General features: G+C 45.6%; 1 protein-coding gene across 1 annotated transcript in view; it reads right to left on the bottom strand.

The window, feature by feature from the left end:
* Positions 1–267: 267 nt before the first annotated feature.
* Positions 268–24,481, bottom strand: part of LOC119976172 (probable cationic amino acid transporter) — a 103,679-nt gene continuing 79,465 nt past the window's right edge. Inside the window, exons 6-8 of the mRNA XM_038816448.1 lie at positions 22,742–22,950; positions 16,935–17,812; positions 268–2,895 (exon numbers count right to left, since the gene is read on the bottom strand). Coding sequence (XP_038672376.1) covers positions 2,564–2,895; positions 16,935–17,812; positions 22,742–22,950 — 1,419 coding nt within the window. The 3' untranslated portion in view covers positions 268–2,563. The remainder of the gene's footprint in view (positions 2,896–16,934; positions 17,813–22,741; positions 22,951–24,481) is intronic.

Below are 24,481 nucleotides of genomic sequence, written 5' to 3'. Positions count from 1 at the left end.
GCCCCTGAAGACACTCGGTTGAACCAAATTTTTATCAACGGTTGAAGAATGCAGACCACAACCACTTTCTCACGGCAACAAGAAGATGGACAATAAATGCTGACATCCAAAAATTGAACAAAAATGCCACATTGACAATATAGAAAGCGGGTGTCTGTTGCTGTTGTCCTTGGTGCCAGACATTGCATGCAGTTAGAACATTACAAAATGTGCACAGATTTTGAAAAAACACAGGGAAATATATACATCCATCACAATAACAAGGAACATATTTCAAATATTTATTGGAAAGACACTGCACAGACATGCATTCTCTTAAGTTGATTTATGAATGGGAGTTCAAACAGCAGGTAATACCTGCTAATGGTTTCAACTCTGCTTAAAGTCAATGCTTTGAGGCCACAATAATGTACATTCAGATGCAAGAAGCAAAAGTGAGCCAGGGGTTCAGACCTGACATGCCCCTTTTAGAAGCATATTTATCCTCACGATACAATATTTTAGCACATGATAGTTTACTCCTGTAGAAAGTCAAGGCAATATGCAAATAGTAAATTAAAACAGAGGTATCTTTTACTAAATTGCTCCACATTCCTAATGAGAGGGGGACACTTGTTTCAATCACTACCCCTTTTCTCACTATATATATTTTAATAACCTGCGATTCATCCCAACGACACCACTCACCACCAATGAACATCATTGAACTATCGTCAATAAGGATTGCCTGCTTTCAGTAGATATTGTCAGCCAATCCGGCTTCAATCTTCAAAGCAAATCTCAGAGCCATATGCTCACATCCCGTTAAGGACACTCGGGGTATCAGTTAACATGCAATCCTGTAATTTCAAACCATAATTTTAAGGATCACTGCTCTTTATCAAAATGAGGGATAGTACAAGCTTGTCCAGTTGAAAGCATTATTTGCTGTCAAACAAGCAACATTCAGCTAAATATCCTTTTGCTGAACTTCATGCTTCTATTCTTTGTCATGCTTAGCACCTGCCACCACCTCAACTGAAGCAATGCCTTTGGAGTTAAAAATACATTTTGCAGTGAGAAGAAGAATGGATCCAAATAATGTCCCCTTTGGGGTTTCAAGCATTGGCATTTTTTAAGTCAAGGATTACAGAATGAACCTTTTTCTTCAGAGCAGCTGAATTGAGGGAACGTCTCTTGTATAACCGAAGTTTGGATACAGCTGTTTGTATGTGAACTTTATTTTGCCAAACAAATTGTGCAATTTAATGGTCTTTGAAAAATTCGCATGATCATTAATTGGATAAAGTATGAAACAGAAAGGAAGTAAAATAATTAAACTTCCTGGGTATGTGTTCTAAGGTATTGTTTTTTTAAAACTAAAGTCTTGAATTGGTCACGTGTAAACTTTATTGGAAAACAGAGATGAAAACAAGCCCCTCATAATGTAAGCTGTGTAACGTTTTCTGACAGTAATAAAGCATCTTTGAAGGGTGTTCCTGTGCAACCATGAGGAACAGCACAGTAAATCTTACTATCGCGAAGATTTGTTTGTTTATGAAATAAACCATAATGTTAGGTTCCAATCAAAAAATCAGTGAAAGATGTGAATTCCAATGTCATTGACCCCTAATCTTTTCATGTACCAAATGTGTCTGCACTTTCTCAATGTTGTGTTTATATTTCTCCTCTCAAGCTGGGCTATGGTTCCATTCGTCCTCTTCTTTCATTCAGTGACTGGCAGAAGGCTATTCAACACTGAAGAGCATCACAACCAAGCCCCTCCATTAAATGCAAGCATAGGAAGGGGTCAATGGGCTAGCCAGCAGGGACCTTATGTATTTATTCATTTGGTCTAATCAGGGGTCTGTTCTATCCTGGGGGTCGTCACACGGGTTACAATTACTTCCCTCAGCACCAACTAAGAATTCAGTCTGGAAAATCCATGACCTAGAAAGCTAGAAAAATCACATGCCTATTATCATGTCTTAATTTGAAACCTTAGCCAACCAAGTCATGAGTGTATAAGAATATCTCTCACACCACTCCCTGTTCACATTGCTCTCGATTATAGCAAAATATAAGTCAACTTGACTTTTACTTCTCTCCTCTCTCATATTAAATTTAGAGTCATCCTAAAATATTCGCAATCACGCCTCATTATAATGTGTCAAATGGCTCTGGAAGAATGGGTTATAATTTGGGCATCCTTACCAAAAGAGAAAGGTGCTTTTGCTCGATTTGCTGATTAAAGGGGCACTGCAATAAATATCTGGCAAATTCTTTCGAACGCTTGCACATACACAAAACACCGTGACTATGTGAGTCACAGGGAATCACCTTATTAACGTGTTTACCTATGACACCATGGTAACTGCATCATGGTCAATTCTGATCCTCCCTGAAGAATAAAAGTTTGCCAAACATTTATTCATGAAAGTGACACCCCTTTAATAAGCCAAGGGACAGAAGTTTGAAAAAACAAACTACATATTGCCTTTTCATGTCACAAGACTGCATTTTTTTTTATATAAAAGAGATCATATCCAAGATTCTAGCCCAAGGGTGTGAGGGTCAGTATCCTTTACTCGGGGGAATAATCTAGCTCATCATTTGCAATCAGTGCCTCGGATTTCCCAACATACTTCCCTTTGCTTCTGGCTTTGCTATTGTAGGTCCTGTGATTGCCCACAATGTCAGGCATTGCCTGCTGGGACTGGTACCCAGTCTGTTCTGCTGGCGGCCACTCCTCCCGGCGTTGGTTGCCCTCTTCCTCGGGGTAGGCACAGCTCTCATCCACTGTGAAGCTATCATCCACATCATAGCGCTGGTACGTGCTCTGGCTCAGGGCTTCCTGCCTTGCGCCAATTTCCAAACTGCTATTCCAAATTCCATATCCAAAATAAATGAGTAAACCTGGTGGTGGGGAAACAAACAGACATGGAAAACCATGAGCAGCCAGAAGCAGATTCAATTATAACATTCAGCAGGGAATTGGATACTTGACACATTAAAATGTTCAGGGCTAAAGAAACATAGAATAGAATTGCTCCAGTGCAGAAGTAGGTCATTTGGCCCATCGAGTCTGCATCGACCCTCTGAAAGAGCATTCTGCCTAGGCTCACTCCCCCACCCCATCCCCATAACCTAATCTGGACACTAAGGAGCAATTTATCATGGCCAATCCACCTAACCCGCACACCTTTGGACTGTGGAAGGAAACCGGAGCACACGGAGGAAACCCACGCACACGGGGAGAGGGTGCAAACTACACACAGTCCCCAAGGCTGGAATTGAATGTGGGTCTCTGGTGCTGTGAGGCAGCAGTGCTAACCACTGTGCCACCAATTGGGAACAAGGTTAATTGAAAAGTTCATCCAAAAAAAAGCAGAATGGGGTGATGGGCTGAATGGCCTGTGCTGCATGATTCTATAAGGAGCATTAGAAGAGGGGCAGCAGTAGGCCATTAAGCTTCTCATGCCTGCTTTTCCATTCAATAAGACGACAGCTGAATTATCATTCTCCAAACATTTCAATTGTCAATATGGAAATGATTGGGTAATCCAGCAGAGGGCAGCAGAGCGGAGCTGCTGATTGGCTGTTGTGGGGAAAATTTGCATTAGTGCATTGCGGTCACTGTATCTAGAAGGTGGTTTGTGGAGCAGCTGTTGTGAAGTGACAGTTAACAGGTAGGTAGAAGTAGAAAGAAGTTGAACCGTGATGTCACAGCCTGCAGGTAAGTGATTGGCCGGTGACTGGTAAATAGTTTTTCTTTTCCCTGAGATGTTCTCGTGTGGGGCGCAGTGGTTGCTGAGTGAGTGCTTGCTGAGAAGGGGAGTACATTTTTTTAAAAGCTTACTGTTGGGCGTTTCCAGCTGAATCCGGTCGGAGTGAGGACAGAGTGACTGCTGGGTAAGTAGTAAAGATTTAAATTGTTTGCACGGGCCCATAACAGCTGATTGCTGTTCTCGTGTGGGACACAGTGGTTGCTGGTTAGGTGTTTTATTTTTACCTGTATTTAAGTTGGGCGGTTCCTAAACCCGAGACACTACACTTGTAGTGTCCCCCACCCTTCCACCTCCTCTAACCTAAGGGGTAGAGTGAATAACAGGTAAGCTCTTTCTTTCTTTTTCTTGTTTTATCTAGAGGGGGTAGCAGGGAAGGCAGTGCAATGTTCCTCCTGCAGAATGTTTGAGGTGAGGGACACCATCAGTGTCCCTGCTGATTTCACCTGTGGGAAGTGCACCCAACTTCGGATCATTCGGGAGGCAGAGGTGGTCATAGATAGTAGCTTCAGGGATGTCGTTACTCCGAAGAATCAAGATAGATGGGTGACGGTGGGAGGGGCTGGGAGGAAGCAGTCAGTGCAGGGATCCTCTGTGGTCGTTCCCCTCAGTAACAAGTAAACGCTTTGGATACTGTTGAGGGGGACGACCTACCAGGGGTAAGCCATGGTGAACGGATCTCCAGCACTGAGTCTGTCCCTGTGGCTCAGAAGGGAAGGAGGGAGAGCAGGAGAGCAATAGTTATTGGGGACTCAATAGTTTGAGGGACAGATAGACGGTTCTGTGGCAACGAATGAGACTTATGGATGGCATGTTGCCTCCCAGGTGCCAGGGTCCGTGATGTCTCGGACCGTGTTTTCAGAACTATTAAGGGGGAGGGGGAACAGTCACAAGTCATGGTACACATCGGTACCAACATCATAGGTAAAAGGGACGGGGATTTAAAACAGGAATTTAGGGAGCTAGGGTGGAAGCTGAGAGTCAGGACAAACCATGTTGTCATCTCTGGTTTGTTGCCGGTGCCATGTGCTAGCGAGGTAAGGAACAGGGAGAGAGTACAGATAAACACGTGGCTGCAGGAATGGTATCGGAGGGAGGGTTTCAGTTACGTGGATAATTGGAGCTCATTCTGGGGAAGGTGGGACCTGTACAGACCGGACGGTTTGTACCTGAACCAGAGGGGCACCAATATCCTGGGAGGGAAATTTGCTACGGCTCTTCGGGGGGGTTTAAACTAATTTGTCAGGGGGATGGGAAAACGAGCTTTAGGCCAGAAGCCAGTGCTGAGAGTAGTGAGGTACTGAGGAGGGTATCAAGGTCGCAGGAGTGTACTGGCAGACAGAAAGGTGCGTTGAAGTGTGTCTACTTCAATGCAAGGAGCATCCGGAATAAGATAGGTGAACTTGGAGTGTGGATTGGTACTTGGGACTATGATGTTGTGGCCATTACGGAGACATGTTTAGAACAGGGACATGAACGGTTGTTGGAAGTTCCGGGGTATAGATGTTTCAGTAACAGTAGGGAAGGTGGTAAAAGAGGTGGAGGAGTAGCATTGTTAATCAAGGATAGTTTAACGGCTGCAGAAAGGCAGTTCGAAGGGGATCTGCCTACTGAGGTAATATGGGCCGAAGTTAGAAATAGGAAAGGAACGGTCACATTGTTTGGAGTTTTCTATAGGCCCCCAAATAGTAATAGAGATATGGAAGAAGAAATTGCAAAACAGATTATGGATAGGTGTGGAGGTCTCAGGGTAGTTGTCATGGGTGACTTTAACTTTCCAAATATTGATTGGAACCTCTATAGATCGAACAGTTCGGATGAGGCAGTTTTTTTACAGTGTGTGCAGGAGGGTTTCCTGACACAATATGTGGATAGGCCGACAAGAGGGGGGGGCAGCACATTGGATTTGATGCTGGGTAATGAACCGGGCCAAGTGTTAGATTTGTTTGTGGGTGAGCACTTTGGAGATAGTGACCACAATTCAGTGCCTTTCACTATTGCAATGGAGGGATAGGGCCATACGGCAGGGCAAGGTTTATAATTGAGGGAGGGGTAATTATGATGTGATTAGGCAAGAATTAAGGAGCATAAGATGGGAGCAGAAACTGTCAGGGAAAGGCACAAATGAAAAGTGGAGCTTGTTCAAGGAACAAATACTGCGTGTCCTTGATAGGTGATGACATCCCTGTCAGGCAGGGAGGAAATGGCCGTGTGAGGGAACCATGGTTCACAAAAGAGGTTGAATGTCTTGTCAAGAGGAAAAAGGAAGCGTATGTAAGGATGAGAAAACAAGGTTCAGTTGGGTCGCTTGAGGGTTTCAAGGTAGCAAAGAATGAGCTAAAAAAAAGGGCTTAGGAGAGCTAGGAGGGGGCATGAGAAGTCCTTGGCAGGTTGGATCAAGGAAAACCCCAAGGCTTTTGACTCTTATGTGAGAAATAAAAGAATGACCAGGGTGAGGTTAGGGCTGGTCAAGGACAGTAGTGGGAACTTGTGTATGGAGTCAGAAGAAATGGGAGAGGCGTTGAATGAGTACTTTTCTTCAGTGTTCACCAAGGAGAGGGGCCTTGTTTTTGAGGATGAGAGTGTGATACAGGCGGGTAGGCTGGAGGCGATTGATGTTCTGAGGAAGGATGTAATAGCAATTTTGAAAAACCTTAGGGTCGACAAGTCCGCTGGGCCAGATGGAACATATCCAAGGATTCTTTGGAAGGCAAGGGATGAGATTGCAGAGCCGTTGGCTTTGATCTTTGGGTCCTCACTGTCCACAGGGATAGTCCCAGAGGACTGTAGAGTGGTAAATGCTGTTCCTCTGTTCAAGAAAGGGAATAGGAATGACCCGGTAATTATAGGCCGGTTAGTCTTACTTTGGTGGTTGGTAAGTTAATGGAAAAGGTCCTGAAGGATGGATTTATGACCATTTGGAAAGATGCAGCTTAATCCGAGATAGTCAACACGGATTTGTGAAGGGTAAGTCTTGCCTCACAAATTTGATTGAATTCTTTGAGGAGGTAACTAAGTATGTAGATAAAGGCAGAGCAGTTGATGTCGTATACATGGATTTTAGTAAGGCGTTTGATCAGGTTCCCCATGGTCGGCTTATGAAGAAAGTAAGGAGGTGTGGGATAGTGGGAAATTTGGCCAATTGGATAAGTAACTGGCTATCACATAGAAGACAGAGGGTGGTGGTGGATGGAAAATTTTCAGACTGCAGACCAGTTACCAGCGGTGTACCACAGGGATCAGTGCTGGGTCCTCTGCTCTTTGTGATTTTTATCAATGACTTGGAGGAGGGGGCTGAAGGGTGGGTCAGTAAATTTGCTGATGACACCAAGATTGGGGGAGTAGTGGATGAGGTGGAGGGCTGTTGTAGGCTGCAAAGAGACATTGATAGGACGCAGAGCTGGGCCGAAAATGGCAGATGGAGTTTAACCCTGATAAGTGCGAGGTGATTCAGTTTGGTAGAAAAAATTTGAATGTGGATTACAGGGTCAACAGAAGGGTTCTGAGGAATGTGGAGGAACAGAGAGATCTTAGGGTTCATGTCCACAGAATCTCTGAAGGTTGCCACTCAAGTGGATAGAGTCGTGAAGAAGGCCTATAGTGTGTTAGTGTTTATTAACAGGGGGCTTGAGTTTAAGAGTTGCGGGGTTATGCTGCAACTATACATGACCCTGGTCAGACCACATTTGGAGTATTGTGTGCAGTTCTGGTCACCTCACTATAGGAAGGATGTGGAAGCATTGGAAAGAGTGCAAAGGAGATTTACCAGGATGCTGCCTGGTTTGCAGGATAGGTCTTATGAGGAAAGGTTGAGGGAGCTAGGGCTTTTCTCTTTGGAGCGGAGGAGGATGAGAGGCGACTTAATAGAGGTTTATAAGATGATGAGGGGGATAGATAGAGTGGATGTTCTGAGACTATTTCCTCGGGTGGATGTAGCTGTTACAGGGGGGCATAACTATAAGGTTCAGGGTGGGAGATATAGGAGGGATGTCCGAGATAGGTTCTTTACTCAGAGAGTGGTTAGGGTGTGGAATGGACTGCCTGCTGTGATAGTGGAATCGGACACTTTAGGAACTTTCAAGCGATTATTGGATAGGCACATGGTGCACACCAGAATGTCAGGGAGTGGGATAGTTTGATCTTTCTTTCGGACAATGCTCGGCACAACATCGAGGGCCGAAGGGTCTATTCTATGCTGTACTGTTCTATGTTCTATGCTTGCCAGCCTTATTGGTGATCTCCCAAGTTTTTTGCTTTGCTAACCAGATCTTGTGGTGAGTCAATGTCTTCCGAGGCTTATGAAGGGATTGTCAGGGCAGCACGGTGGCCTAGTGGTTAGCACAACCGCCTCACGGCGCTGAGGTCTCAGGTTCGATCCCGGCTCTGGGTCACTGTCCGTGTGGAGTTTGCACATTCTCCCCGTGTCTGTGTGGGTTTCGCCCCCACAACCCAAAAATGTGCAGAGTAGGTGGATTGGCCACGCTAAATTGCCCCTTAATTAGAAAAAATAATTGGCTAATCTAAATTTATTTTAAAAAATGAAGGGATTGTCATTGCCACACTTTTCTGCAGCCTTCACTATCTCCACTCTGAAGCCAGCAACACTCGCAGAACCATTGCACCCACATCCAGCCCAGCCAGGATGCACCACCCAATTGGTCCCACTCTTGCTGGGCACAAATTGTTACCTATCCTACATTGCAGCAATAAATACATTTCATAGGTAAATGATTGATGGAAAAGGAATGTCTAGTTGTCACTAAAGGTGCTAAAAAATTGCAAGTTCTTTGTTTCTCTTACGTAAAGGTGCTAAATATGGAAGAAAATAAGGCATTGGTTGTCTGGTAAAAATCTGAATAAAACAGCACGGGGCAGCACGGTAGCATGGTGGTTAGCATAAATGCTTCACAGCTCCAGGGTCCCAGGTTCGATTCCCGGCTGGGTCACTGTCTGTGCGGAGTCTGCACGTCCTCCCCGTGTGTGCGTGGGTTTCCTCCGGGTGCTCCGGTTTCCTCCCACAGTCCAAAGATGTGCGGGTTAGGTGGATTGGCCAGGCTAAATTGCCCTTAATGTCCTAAAAAAATAAGGTTAATGGGGGTTGTTGGGTTACTGGTATAGGTATATGTCGGCTTGAGTAGGGTGATCATTGCTCGGCACAACATCGAGGGCCGAAGGGCCTGTTCTGTGCTGTACTGTTCTAAAAAAAATTGCCAAATGATGAATTGAACAATTTGTGAATTTCAACTCCACATGGATTTAGTCAGTCCAGGAATTAATGACTGTTGTCATGTTCTGAACCCTTTCTTACACCTCTGTTGAGGTTTATGTATGGGACAAGAGAAAGCTTTCCGTGATAACTAATCCTTCTCTTGCCTTTAGGCTTTGACTTGTCCATCTCAATTGCAGTTCTCTATATTTTTCTCTGTTTGATTGATGCCATAATTGCTGCTGCCTTTTTGTACTTTCCTCACTCTCACCTCCAAATATATTGTACCACTTGCTTAAATCTGTGGTGACATCAATTCCAATCTTCTTTCCTTCCATCACCTGTTGACTTCCTCAGCAGTCCTCCTTTCTTCCTACAACCTGTTGATATGTCAAACCCACTTCCGAGAATCAATCCCCAGCAGGGTAGCACAGTGGTTAGCACAGTTGCTTCACAGCGCCAGGGTCCCAGGTTTGATTCCCGGCTTGGGTCACTGTCTGTGCAGAGTCTGCACGTTCTCCCCTTGTCTGCGTGGGTTTCCTCCGGGTGCTCCGGTTTCCTCCCACCGTCCAAAGATGTGCGGGTTAGGTGGATTGGCCATGATAAATTGCCCTCAGTGTCCAAACTGGGTTTCGGCAATAGGGTGGAGGTGTGGGCTTGGGTAGGGTGCTCTTTCCCGTACCAGCCTTCCCGGACAGGCGCCGGAATGTGGCGATTAGGGGCTTTTCACAGTAACTTCATTGAAGCCTACTTGTAACAATAAGCGATTTTCATTTTTTTTCATTTCTTTGCAAGGGCCGGTACTGACTTGATGGGCCAAATGGCCTCCTTCAGCATGGTAAATTCTATGATTCTATGATGCAGAACAGAAGGAGACTGTGCTGGCTCTTTTGTAAGACCTATCCAATGCACCCCACTCCCCTGACACGAACCCTGACCTTAACCCTAACACTAACCCCAAAGTTTTGCCTCCTCAAGTTACTATTTGATCTGCATTTCAGATAAAAGCAACTCATCTTTTTTTTTTCTCTCTCATATTCTCTCTAGTTCTTTTGCAAATTACCTTCGATTTGTGTCACCTGGCTACTGAGCCTCCTACCTCTGGGAATAATACTCTGTATTTACTCCTTCAAAATCACTCCTAATTTTGAAATCCTCTGTGAAATTTCCTCTTAACTTTCTCAGGGTCTAAAGACTTTTCTCTGATCGCTACTTCCTAGTTGTCCTTTTCAGGAATTAAAGTCCCTTGGAATATGGACCTTGAACCTTCAGCGAGTGCAAGCCGGATGGATCTGTTGGAATTGTGAGACACACATGGAACAAACAACATAGCACCCTGTGTTCAAAGATGCAAGGAGAATAATCAACCAAAGTCCGGCCCATCAACAAAACTTTGCATCTGGGGCACCTTTCTGTTGCCTTTAGAGAATAAGATCCATCTTTGATTTCTGCCAACATTGGCCTCCTTTTCAAGTCGGGTGTAAAGAGTTGTGTTGGCATAAAGGAACAAAGTCATCACTTTGCCATTTTTGCCTTCTCGGTGAGAAAGAAGGGCGACAGTAATTTGCATTTATGCAGCGCCTGTGTGTAGTGGACCTTCCCAAAGTGCTTTCTGGTGTGAAAGTTAATGTAGAGCCACATAAGGTGATATTAGGACATGTAGCCCATGGATTGGTCAAAGATGCAAGTTTTGCTGAGTCTCTTGAGGAGGAAAAAGAGGAAGAGAGTTTAGGAAGGTAATTCCAGAGCTTAGAGCTCAGCTGAAGGCGTGGCTGCCAGTGGAGGAGGAATTAAAACTGGGGATGATCAAGAGGCCTGAATTGGAGGAACGCAGAGATCTCAACCGCTTGTCAAGCTGGAGGACATTACATAGATGGTGTGGGGTGAGGCCATGGTGCAATGAGAACACAATGAGGAAAAAAACAATGTGTGAAGGTCTGTTGTAAATTGTGCACGATGCTACATTACTTTATTTTGTATGAGGTTAAAGAGCAGGGAAAGAATCTTGGGCGATTGGGCGAACACTATGGGTGCCAGCTGCCTTGCCATGTTCTCCTGCCATATTTTTAAATAAAGGGCGGGTTCCATGATGTCATGCTGACAGGGAAGGCAGGGCATTGTCAGGGGACTACCTAGGCAAGGACCCTCTTGCCCCTGGGGCCAATGCTTACCTGTGAGTTGCTGGTGCATTCCGTTTACCAGGTCCCTGTTTGTGAAGACGTGCTGTAAGCAGGAGGAATGCCCCACATGAGGGGATGATACAGCTGAGAGGCCAGCTTAGTGGCTGATGGCGTTCCTGGCCTTTCTAATGGCAGGAACTCCATTAATATTAAAATAATCGCTTATTGTCACAAGTAGGCTTCAATGAAGTTACTGTGAGGGTAGGGCAGGGACAATTTCAATGGGAAATCCTGCCGGTGTACAAGCTGTTTTGGGACACCTGTTGAATTCTCCGCCCTCTCTGGGTCTTTTCCCTGCCGTAAACAGGAAATTCCCTCCTGCCCCCCCCCCCCCTCCCCCCCCAATAGCTTTGCACTATGTGACATCACACAAACATAGAACATAGAACGATACAGCGCAGTACAGGCCCTTCGGCCCTCGATGTTGCACCGACATGGAAAAAATCTAAAGGCCATCTAACCTACACTATGCCCTTATCATCCATATGCTTATCCAATAAATTTTTAAATGCCCTCAATGTTGGCATGTTCACTACTGTTGCAGGTAGGGCATTCCACGGCCTCACCACTCTTTGCGTAAAAAACCCACCTCTGACCTCTGTCCTATATCTATTACCCCTCAATTTAAGGCTATGTCCCCTCGTGCTAGCCACCTCCATCCGCGGGAGAAGGCTCTCGCTGTCCACCCTATCTAACCCTCTGATCATTTTGTATGCCTCTATTAAGTCACCTCTTAACCTTCTTCTCTCTAACGAAAACAACCTCAAGTCCATCAGCCTTTCCTCATAAGATTTTCCCTCCATACCAGGCAACATCCTGGTAAATCTCCTCTGCACCCGTTCCAAAGCTTCCACGTCCTTCCTATAATGAGGCGACCAGAACTGTACGCAATACTCCAAATGCGGCCGTACTAGAGTTTTGTACAACTGCAACATGACCTCATGGCTCCGGAACTCAATCCCTCTACCAATAAAGGCCAACACACCATAGGCCTTCTTCACAACCCTATCAACCTGGGTGGCAACTTTCAGGGATCTATGTACATGGACACCGAGATCCCTCTGCTCATCCACACTACCAAGAATTTTACCATTAGCCAAATATTCCGCATTTCTGTTATTCTTTCCAAAGTGAATCACCTCACACTTCTCCACATTAAACTCCATTTGCCACCTCTCAGCCCAGCTCTGCAGCTTATCTATGTCCCTCTGTAACCTGCAACATCCTTCCGCACTGTCTACAACTCCACCGACTTTAGTGTCGTCTGCAAATTTACTCACCCATCCTTCTGCGCCCTCCTCTAGGTCATTTATAAAAATGACAAACAGCAACGGCCCCAGAACAGATCCTTGTGGTACGCCACTCGTAACTGAACTCCATTCTGAACATTTCCCATCAACTACCACTCTCTGTCTTCTTTCAACTAGCCAATTTCTGATCCACATCTCTAAATCACCCTCAATCCCCAGCCTCCGTATTTTCTGCAATAGACGACCGTGGGGAACCTTATCAAACACTTTACTGAAATCCATATACACCACATCAACTGCTCTACCCTCGTCTACCTGTTCAGTCACCTTCTCAAAGAACTCAATAAGGTTTGTGAGGCATGACCTACCCTTCACAAAACCATGCTGACTGTCCCTAATCATATTATTCCTATCTAGATGATTATAAATCGTATCTTTTATAATCCTCTCCAAGACTTTACCCACCACAGACGTTAGGCTCACCGGCCTATAGTTACCGGGGTTATCTCTACTCCCCTTCTTGAACAAAGGGACCACATTTTCTATCCTCCAGTCCTCTGGCACTATTCCTGTAGCCAATGATGACCTAAAAATCAAAGCCAAAGGCTCAGCAATCTCTTCCCTGGCTTCCCAGAGAATCCTAGGATAAATCCCATCCGGCCCCGGGGACTTATCTATTTTCACCTTGTCCAGAATTGCCAACACTTCTTCCCTACGCACCTCAATGCCATCTATTCTAATAGCCTGGGTCTCAGCATTCTCCTCCACAATATTATCTTTTTCTTGAGTGAATACTGACGAAAAGTATTCATTTAGTATCTCGCTTATCTCCTCAGCCTCCACACACAACTTCCCACCACTGTCCTTGACTGGCCCTACTCTTACCCTAGTCATTCTTTTATTCCTGACATACCTATAGAAAGCTTTTGGGTTTTCCTTGATCCTACCTGCCAAAGACTTCTCATGTCCCCTCCTTGCTCGTCTCAGCTCTCTCTTTAGATCCTTCCTCGCTTCCTTGTAAATATCAAGCGCCCCAACTGAAACTTCACGCCTCATCTTCACATAGGCCTCCTTCTTCCTCTTAACAAGAGATTCCACTTCTTTGGTAAACCACGGTTCCCTCGCTCGACCCCTTCCTCCCTGCCTGACTGGTACGTACTTATCAAGAACATGCAATAGCTGTTCCTTGAACAAGCTCCACATATCCAGTGTGCCCAACCCTTGCAGCCTACTTCTCCAACCAACACATCCTAAGTCATGTCTAATGGCATCATAATTGCCCTTCCCCCAGCTATAACTCTTGCCCTGCGGGGTATACGTATCCCTTTCCATCACTAACGTAAAGGTCACCGAATTGTGGTCACTGTTTCCAAAGTGCTCACCTACCTCCAGATCTAACACCTGGCCTGGTTCATTACCCAAAACCAAATCCAATGTGGCCTCGCCTCTTGTTGGCCTGTCAACATATTGTGTCAGGAAACCCTCCTGCACACATTGTACAAAGAATGACCCATCTAATGTACTCGAACTATATCTTTTCCAGTCAATATTTGGAAAGTTAAAGTCTCCCATAACAACTACCCTGTTACTTTCGCTCTTTTCCAGAATCATCTTCGCCATCCTTTCCTCTACATCCCTAGAACTATTAGGTGGCCTATAGAAAACTCCCAACAGGGTGACCTCTCCTTTCCTGTTTCTAACCATCAGCGCAGTTGGGCCAGCGCCAACTAGCGCATGCGCAGTGACCTTCTTCCCCATGGCAATCCTGACACCAAATGGCCCAGGACTACAGGAGCCGCCGCGGAGGAAAGCAGGCCGGCGGGGCAGAGAGGCCGGCCCACCGATCGGTGGGCCCTGATTGTGGGCCAGGCCACTACGGAGGACCCCCCCCCCTCCTCCCCACAGGCCGCCCCTGGACCTTTCAATGCCAAGTTCCCGCCGGCTCAGACGATGTTAGAACGCCGCCGTCAGGACTCGGCCTTTTGTTGACGGCCGCTTGGCCCACCCAGGCCGGAGAATTGGCACGCCGGCCTGTGCTGGCCCGGGCTGGAGGGTAGGCGCATACCCTGACCGGCGCCGTGCCGACCACGCCGGCGCCAATGGCGCCGATTCTTGGCACTCTGGAGAATTGTGTCCCGTCGTCGGGGCGGCGTGGCACGATTCGCGCTGTGCGGCGCCGATTCTCCGACCCGGCGGAGGGGTCAGAGATTTCCGCCCCTGGTTTCTGTATAGGACTGAAAAAAACAGAGACCCTGCTCCAATCCTGAGGACCTGAGCCTGCCCAATTGGGCTCAGACCTCATTAACATTATTTGGGCATGCTGCTCCTCCAGGGTGGGGGTTTACAGGTGGAGTCTAAATAGAGGGGAGTGAATTATCTGGCATTGAGGGGACATTCCTGCTCTTCCTGACTGCATAGCAAAGATGACTGATTGTTTTCTGCTAAACGTACTTTGTTCACTGCAGAATGTGAAGCACAGCAGGACAGTGAATCATCACTGCACAATAGCCCTGACGGGCTTAAATCTGACCTCAGACCCTTTCGTGCCTTGTGGAAGCAGCCCAGTGCATGTTCTAGGCAGCTTCCATGGGCACTTCAAAATGGATAAACCCAATATTGAGTTAAAATGGATACAAAGTTGGTTCCGTAATAGGAATCAAAGAGTAACAGTCATTTTGGCTATTTTCCGGGCTCAAAGGAAGGTTTATAATGGGGTTTCCCGGGGGTCGGTCTGGCTTTTCCCTGATATGGAGGCAATTTTAAAGTTAGTGGAAGATAGGAAACTTGGAAATATTGTAAACTGAGTGGAGGACAACATAGAACTTCAAAAGGACAAGTTGGGGAGTGGGCAGATGGGTGGCAAATGTAGTTCAATGCAGAGAAGTGTGAGGCGATGCATTTTGATTGGAAGAACATGAAGAGACAATATAAAATAAGTAGTACAATTCTTAAGGGGGTGAAGGAGCAAAGGGATCTGGGTGTATTTGTGCATGGATCATTGAAGGTGGCAGGATAGGTGGAGAGAGCAGTTAATAAATTATATAGTATTCTGGGCTTTATTAATAGGAGCACAGAGTGCAAGAAAAAGGAGGTTATGCTGAATTTATACAAAACACTTGAATATTCAGCTGGGATATTGTGTACAGTTCTGGGCACCACACTATTGGAAGGATGTGAGCACATTGGAGAGAGCGCAGAAGAGATTTCACAAGGATGGTTCCAGGGATGAGAAATTCCAGGTGAGGATAGATTGGAGAGGTTGGGACTGTTCTCCTTGGAGAGAAGAAGGCTAAGAGGAGATTTGATAGAGATGTTCAAAATCATGAGGGGACTGGAAAGAATAGACGGGAAGAAACTGCTCCCAATTGTAACAGGATGGAGAATGAGAGGGCAAAGATTTAAAGTGATTTGTAAAAGAAGCAAATGTGATGTGAGATGGTGGTTATGGTCTGGAACGCACGGCTTGCAATGTGCTGGAGGCAGGTTCCACCGAGGCATTCAGATGATGATTTGAATTGAAGCAATGTGCAGGAGTATGGGAAAAAGGCAGGGAAATGGCAATAAGTCATTATGGTCATTCGGAGAGCCGGTGCTGACATGATGGGAAGAGTGGCCTCCTTCCGCACCATAACAATTCTGTGATTCTGTGATATTTTGATAGATCTCTTTAAGCAATGGGATATTAGCCAATGAAAGTATCTCACACTGTGATCATTTTACACCCACTGAACAGCCATAAAAGATTCACATTTTACCAGCCAGTGCTGACATTGGTCACTCCCATGTTAGAGTTTGGGCCAGTTAGCCCTCCCTTCTTCTCATCCCTAAGAAAGTGCAGTAGCTTAAACAGCAGATGACCACTCACTCTGCACCAATGTAGTATTTTGTTTGCCACGCAAACATTCCTTGTGGCCTCTGCAACTGAGAATGGAACATTTATGTCACATTTTGTACATTTTCTTTTGTCAAGAACCAAGGGCTCATTAAACTTTCAGAGCTTATAGAACAGCATGCGACCACTTGGCCCATTGTATCTGCCCCAACTCTTTTCTGTCGCAATCCAAAACCCATCTCGCTGCGGGCTCACCAAGATTTCTGCTTCAAATAATCTAATGATCTTACTTTCTTAACCAAACCGGAAAAAGCCACAATGTAAAGAAATGTCTCCGAACCTCCCTTCTCATTCTTTTCCTGGCCATTCCTCACAAGGGACTGAGCTGAGGGTGACCAATAAATTTTATTTAGGATGTAGCAGAGAGAAACCCATCTGTCTGAGCTAGCAACAGCCAAAGGACCTTGTGGCAACCAGGTTATTAATTGCCCACTGTTCCAGTTACAATTAGAAATATAATTGTTCTTAGCTATCAGTGTAAATTTGTTTCAATTTCTAACAACAAGAACAATGATATTTCTGCTTGGTTGACACAAAATGATTCATAGCCAGCGCTGATGAATTTTATTCAAAGGTTAAAATAGAATATTTAACCCAATTCCAACATCAGTGAAGTACTCCAAAGTATTTAGTCACGCTTACCTACAAAGCACCAGACTGCAAAGCGGATCCAGGTTATACTGGAGAGCTTCAACATGAGGTACATGTTTACCAACATGGCACACGCAGGCACAAATGGGACACAGGGCGCCATGTACGGCAACTTCTTGGGGTTCTCGGGCTGCTGTATGATCACAAAGACCAGAGAGCAGATCAGCAGTGCCATCAGGATTATCAGGAGGATGGCCCACCAGCTCTGATCATAGACGTACTCCTCCCCAAAAATGGCAAAGGAGCAGAAGACAAACATCAAGACAAAGAGCAGCATCACGCAGGTGGTGACCGTGCGTCCAGTGACAGTGGTGGGACGATCCATCTTGCCGGGCAGGCCAAGCCGAATCCTCATGGTGTAGTACCGAGGTCCAATCAGCTTCTTGAGCTTTATTAAGTAGATGTTCTCAGATTCATCTGCCTCTATTCCTGTGCTCATATCCACGGTGCCATAGTTGGGATGGTTCACGCTATAAGTGGACTTATCTGGTTTCCCAATCAGCATCTCATTGTCTCCCAAAGATGGCAGGTTCTTAGCTCCACATGTGTTCTTGCCAAGGCCGGTGTAGTCTTCCCCCTCACTCATAGGGGAACCAGCCTCTTTCTCACATTCAGCCAGTACTCCTTCCTTCTTCTTTGTGCCTTCCTCTGATAAGAACTTGACAAAGCCATCAATGTCACTCTCGGGCTGGTAGCGCAGAAGCAGGACACACACTGACACTAGGGTGTAGGCCAGGAGAGTTCCGATGGACATCATTTCAATAAGATCCCGTAAGCTGACCAGCAAGGCAAGAAGACCAGCCAGGAATCCTGAAACAATGCAGGCCACAACTGGGGTCTCCGTGTAGTTACTGACGTGGGCAAAAAACCTAGACAACCATAATCATAAAAATTACAGTACAGTCATACAATTACATAAAGTTTGCAGTTTTGAAACAGGCTATTCATCCCAATCAGTCTATGCTTGTGTTTATGTTCTATATGGACATTCTTTCACCCTTCTTCATAACCCTTCTCGTTTCCCTTTAAAGGATCATATGTTATTCATCGCCGATACACCATATAATTGTACATCAACATATTACTGGTTATTGTAGTAAAGGCCAGAATTCTCCAGCCATCGGGATTCTTTTTTCCCGCTGCCATCACACCCTTGTTCATGGATTTCCCAGCAACGTAGAGTAGTGTCATTGGGAAATCCCATTAACAAGCAGCGGGAAAAGAGAATCCCACCACCAGCGAAAGGCACACCTCCAGGAAACAGGCTGGGGGACCGGAGAATGCAGCCCAAAATGTCTTAAGGTGCTTCACAGGAGCATCATCAAACATTGTTTGACACTGAGTCACGTAGGGAAATATTAAGACCAAAAGCTTGGTCAAAGGGATAAGCATTAAGGAACATCTTAAATGAGGAGTTGGACAGAGAAACACACAACCACTACCTTCTAGAAGGTCAAGAGCAGCAGATACCTGGGAACCCCATCACCTGGAGGTTCCCCTCCAAGTCACTCACCGTCCTGACTTGGGAAATGTATCGCTGTTCCTTCACTGGATCTGGGTCAAAATCCTGAAATCCCTCCCTAACAGTGGGTATACCTACACCATACGGTCTTCAGCGGTTCAAGAAGGCAGCTCACCACCACCTTCTCAAGGGCAGTGATGGATGGGCCATAAATGCTGGCTTAGCCAGCGGAACCCTCGGAAGAGGGTAAATCGACCACGGCTAACCAAGGAAGTGAAGGCAAGCATTAGACTGAAACAAAAAACATATTAAGGTGGAAAGGATTAGTGGCATACCAGAGGATTGGAAAAGTTTTTAAAATCAACAAAATATTACCGAAATAAATAATAGAGAGGGAGAAGATAAACTATGATAGTAAACTGGCAAGTAATATAAAAATGGACAGCAAGAGTTTCTTTAAATATATAAAAAGGAAGTGAGAGCCTATAGAGGTCCCTTAGAGAATGAGACTGGGGAAATAATAATGGGAAACCAGGAAATGGCAGAGGAGTTAAACAAATACTTTGTGTCAGTCTACATGGTGGAAGACATTAATAACATTCTGAAAATAAGTAATAAAGGGGCAGGAAATGGTCAGGAAACAAAGATGAAAACAATCACTGGGGAAAAGTACTTGGAAAACTAATGGGATGAATGGTTAATATGTCCCGGGACCTAATTGGTTGCATCCCAGGATATTAAAGGGAGTAGCTATAGAGATAATGGATGCAGTAGTCATAATCTTCCAAGAATCCTTTAATTCTGGGAAAAGTCCCAGAGGATTGGAAAACTGTCATAGTGTCAATGCAACACCTTTATTTCAAAAAGGAGAGAGACAAAAAACATGTAACTAGAGGTCAATTAGCTTAACTTCTGCATTGGCAAAATGTTAGGCAAAATTGGCAAAATCGGGCCTCACGGTAGCATGGTGGTTAGCATCAATGCTTCACAGCTCCAGGGTCCCAGGTTCGATTCCCGGCTGGTTCACTGTCTGTGTGGAGTCTGCACGTCCTCCCCGTGTGTGCGTGGGTTTCCTCCGGGTGCTCCGGTTTCCTCCCACAGTCCAAAGATGTGCGGGTTAGGTGGATTGGCCATGCTAAATTGCCCGTAGTGTAAGGTTAATGGGGGATTGTTGGGTTACGGGTATACGGGTTACGTGGGTTTAAGTAGGGTGATCATTGCTCGGCACAACATCGAGGGCCGAAGGGCCTGTTCTGTGCTGTACTGTTCTATGTTCTATGTTAGAATCCATTATATAGGATATAATAGCAGAGCATTTAGAAATGCATAATATAATCAATAAGCGTCAGCATGGCTTCACAAAGGAGAAATTATGCTTGCCAAATTCATTCGAATTCTTTGAGGTGGTAACGAGCAGGGTAGATGAAGGGAAACCGGTAGATGTAATATACTTGAATTTCCAAAATGCGTTTGCCCTAATCTCTTCACTCATCTTCTCTACTGAGTAGTACTACACTCCTGTATACTTCACCTGATGCCTGTGTCATTGTGTATTTATGCTTGCCCTACATATTTTTTTCATGTGCGGGTTAGGTGGATTGGCCATGCTAGATTGCCCGTAGTGTCCTAATAAAAGTAAGGTTAAGGGGGGGGTTGTTGGGTTATGGGTATAGGGTGGATACGTGGGTTTGAGTAGGGTGATCATGGCTCGGCGCAACATTGAGGGCCGAAGGGCCTGTTCTGTGCTGTACTGTTCTATGTTCTATGTTCTATGTATGGAATGATTTGTCTAGACAGTTCGCAGAACAATACATTTCACTGTACCTCAGTACACATGACAATAAACAAATCCAAATCCAAGGTACCACACAAAAAGAGAGTTGGGATAAGAGGAGCATTTTCAGGATGGCAGCCTGTAACTAGTGAAGTGCCACAGGGACCCACGCTGGAGCCACTGTTATGTACAATATATATTAATGACTTGGGTAAAGGAAGTGAATGCACCAATGTCAAGTTTGCAGGCGACATAAAAAGTGGTGGGAAGGTAAGAGGTGAGGATGACACAAAGAGAGGATCATAGAATTTACAGTGCAGAAGGAGACCATTCGGCCCATCGAGTCTGCACCGGCTCTTTTGAAAGAGCGCCCGACCCAAGCCCACACCTCCACCCTATCCCCATAACCCAGTAACCCCACCCAACACTAAGGGCAATTTTGGACACTAAGGGCAATTTATCATGGCCAATCCACCTAACCTGCACATCTTTGGACTGTGGGAGGAAACCGGAGCACCCGGAGGAAACCCACGCAGACACGGGGAGAAGGTGCAGACTCCGCACAGACAGTGACCCAAGCCGGGAATCAAACTTGGGACCCTGGAGCTGTGAAGCAATTGTACTAACCACTATGCTACCGTGCTGAGTCACAGAGGAATACAGACAGGTCAGGTGAGTAGGCAAAAACTTGGCAGATGGATTATAGGCCGGAATTCTCTGGCCTTTAGCTGGCAGAGCTGGCAGGGCACCCCCGCCCATGGGTTTCTTGGTGGTGTGGGGTGGCTTCAACGGAAAAGCCCATTGGCAGCTGTGAGTGCAGAGAATCCCGGTATGAGTGGACAGCGCACCGCTTCCCGCCACCGAGAAACAGGTGGCTGGGAGGCCGGAGAATCCCACCCATAATGTAGGAAAATGTGAAGTTATGCACTTTGGTCGAAAGAATAAAGGAGCTAAATAGTGTTTAAATGGAAAATACAGCACCGAGGGATTTGGGAGTCCATGTGCATAAATCACCAAAAGCGAGTATGCAAGTTCAGCAGGTAATTGGGACGGCAAATCGAATGATGCCCTTTATTTCAAAGGGAATGGAGTATGAAAATGGGGAAGACCTGCTGAAACTATACAAGGCAGCAGGGTAGCATGGTGGTTAGCATAAATGCTTCACAGCTCCAGGGTCCCAGGTTCGATTCCCAGCTGGGTCACTGTCTGTGTGGAGTCTGCACGTCCTCCCCCTATGTGCGTGGGTTTCCTCCGGGTGCTCCGGTTTCCTCCCACAGTCCAAAGATGTGCGGGTTAGGTGGATTGGCCGTGCTAAATTGCCCGTAGTGTCCTAATAAAAGTAAGGTTAAGGGGGGTGGGGTTGTTGGGTTACGGGTATAGGGTGGATACGTGGATTGAGAAGGGTGATCATGGCTCGGCACAACATTGAGGGCCGAAGGGCCTGTTCTGTGCTGTACTGTTCTGTGTTCTGTGTAGTCATACCACACCTGGAATACTGTGGACACTTCTGATCCCCAGATATACTGGAGTTGGGCTGAATGGCTTCTTTCTGCACCCTTGCAATCCCACCCTTGCAACTGGTGCAATTTAAACATAAATGAAATGTATAATTGAAAGTTATTCTCAATAATAGTGATCATGAAACTATCATCGATTGTTGTCAAAACTCATCTGGTTCACGAATGCCCTTTAGGGAAGGAAATCTGCCGTCCTTACCCGGTCTGGCCTACACGTGGCTCTGGACCCACAGCAATATGGTTGACTCTTAACTGTCCTCTGAAATGGTCAAGCAAGACATTCAGTTCAGGGGCAATTCAGGATGGACTTGTCAGAGACACCCACACCCCGTCAGAGAAAATTTGAAAAGACAGGACTTATTGCAGATTAGGATGGTGGCAGAAGGGTTTTTGTTGAGTTGAAGTTTACGTTCTCAAAATACAGGCCCAAGATGGAAAGATGTCTGACTTGCCATGTTGTGTTGTATCCATTTTGTTCAATTTGAATTAATGGCTGATTCACTTACTGGAGGTACATTGATCGCACGATTGTAAGATTGCTTACACCTCTCACTGTCATAATGGAATGTTTCGGAATTCTTCCACATTGCCTTCAGTTACTGAGCTGAACTCCAATTTACAGCCAGATCTCAGGTACACATTTACTTGTAGAAGAGTACAGGTATGGAAACATTTAACCCATCAGGCGATTTCCCGATTTGAATTAAATAGACTAATCCCAGTCCCTCTGTTGCACCCGTTCAGAACTATCAAGTTCCTTTTTTAACCTACTTTATGGACTCTGCACCAATGGGCACCTGAGATATTCCCACCATGACATGGCTACCTGCCACACAGTGCGGCAGAGGTTCCAGAAACCTAGACATTGGACCCAATGAGATTTTCCATGGTAATATGAGAGGAATAATAAGAGAGAGCTGGTGTGGCAGAGCGAAGGACAGCCGTTCTCTTCTTATCCGCAACTGTAGCAACTCTTAAATCTTTACTGTTGCAATCCCTTGGACCATAAGAAATGGAGACTGGATTGTGAGGAGAGGCCACCAACCTGAAGAGTAGACCATCATCGGCCATGGCGTAAATCACCCTGGGCATCGGGAAGAGGGAGCCAAGCAGGCTGACCGTCAGCCCCGCCACTGAACCAATAGCGACAATGTACTTGGCTGCGTGGAATCCATGCAGTACAAACATCTCCATCAGCGGAGATTCTGTGTCGATGGCGTAGTAAGGCACCATCAGCGTCAGGATAATACTGACCTGGTAAAGGAAAGACACACATAATCTCAGTATTACATTACGATTAATACTTGCGAACATGCATAGAGTTAGATGTTGCAGCCAGTGCCTGAGCCAGCACAGCCAAGTGATACCTAAAAAGCATCAGAGGCACTCACTTAACAGCTGGCAATGAGGAGATGGGTGTCAGGGGAGCAGCCTGTTTGTGACAGGCCTGTAGTACAGAGAATTACATAGAATGTACAGCACAGCAGTTTACAAACATCGGAACAAAGAGCAGGAGGAGGCCATTCAGCCCCTTGAGCCTGTTCCATCCTTTAATAAGAACATGGCTGATCTGATGGCAACTACAAATCTGTACTCCGCCTACTCCGGGTGACCTTGCTTACGAAGAATCTAATAAATTATCAATAGTGGAAGAACCAGGCTGGTAGACCTATGCTAGCTGTATATCGGTTCGATCACCACCTAATTACCTTCTACCCATATTCCGAAAACACACTTTTTAAAAATTAATTTTGCGGGATTTGTGCATCGCTGGCTAGGCCAAAATTTATTGCCCATCCCTCCATTCCAGAGGGCATCGTCTACCACGTTGCTGTGGGTCTGGAGTCACATGTCGGCCAGACTGCGTAAGGACGGCAAATTTCCTTCCTTAAAGGACATTCGTGAACCAGATGGATTTTTATGACAATCAACAATGATTTTGTGGTCATCGTTAGACTTTTGATTCCAGATTTTATTTTATTGAATTCTAATTCCACCATTTGCAGTGATTTGAACCCAGGTCCCCAGATCTTACCTGGGTTTCTGGATTGCGAATACAGTGACAATATGATTTATCCATCTCCTCCCCATCACCCTCAATGCCACCTCACTGTCTTCTCCCCATATCCCTCAATCCCACCACATACTCTTAAATCCCACCCACAAACCACCTCCCCATATTTCTCAATCCCACCTACCCACCTTCTCCCTATGTCTCGAAATGCTGTTTCTGCAGAAAGACATCAATTTATGTTCCCATATCAACCCTCTGGGGTCTGCTAACATATTATACAACATGAATGAAATGAAATGAAAATCGCTTATTGTCACAAGTAGGCTTCAAATGAAGTTACTGTGAAAAGCCCCTAGTCGCCACATTCCGGCGCCTGTTCGGGGAGGCTGGTATGGGAATTGAACCGTGCTGCTGGCCTACCTTGGTCTTTTATTCAAAGCCAGCGATTTAGCTGTGTGCTAAACCAGCCCCTGTATAGCATATTACATATAGCATATTACACAAACTGACTACCCTTTGGGTGAACACAATCCAATGTACTCTCTTATCCCTCATTTTTAACTTCTCCCCTTAGTCTTAATGCTTGAATAAATGAGTTTGCTTGACTCATTTTAAATTGCTAATTACAATATGTATATTTAATGCAGGTTTAACCCAATCTATTTAATGGTTTGACGTTAGATCTATATTCAGACATCTTTGTTACCATTGTTTGCCTGTTATTCTATCCCATCTGCTTGTATATTGCTAGAGGGACTTTTGGCAACAGTT

The sequence above is a fragment of the Scyliorhinus canicula genome, chromosome 13 (genome assembly GCF_902713615.1).
Source record: "Scyliorhinus canicula chromosome 13, sScyCan1.1, whole genome shotgun sequence".
In the NCBI taxonomy this organism is placed as follows: Eukaryota; Metazoa; Chordata; class Chondrichthyes; order Carcharhiniformes; family Scyliorhinidae; genus Scyliorhinus; species Scyliorhinus canicula.
Note: the sequence above shows the minus strand (reverse complement) of the source record. Positions and strands in the feature narration are given on the sequence as shown.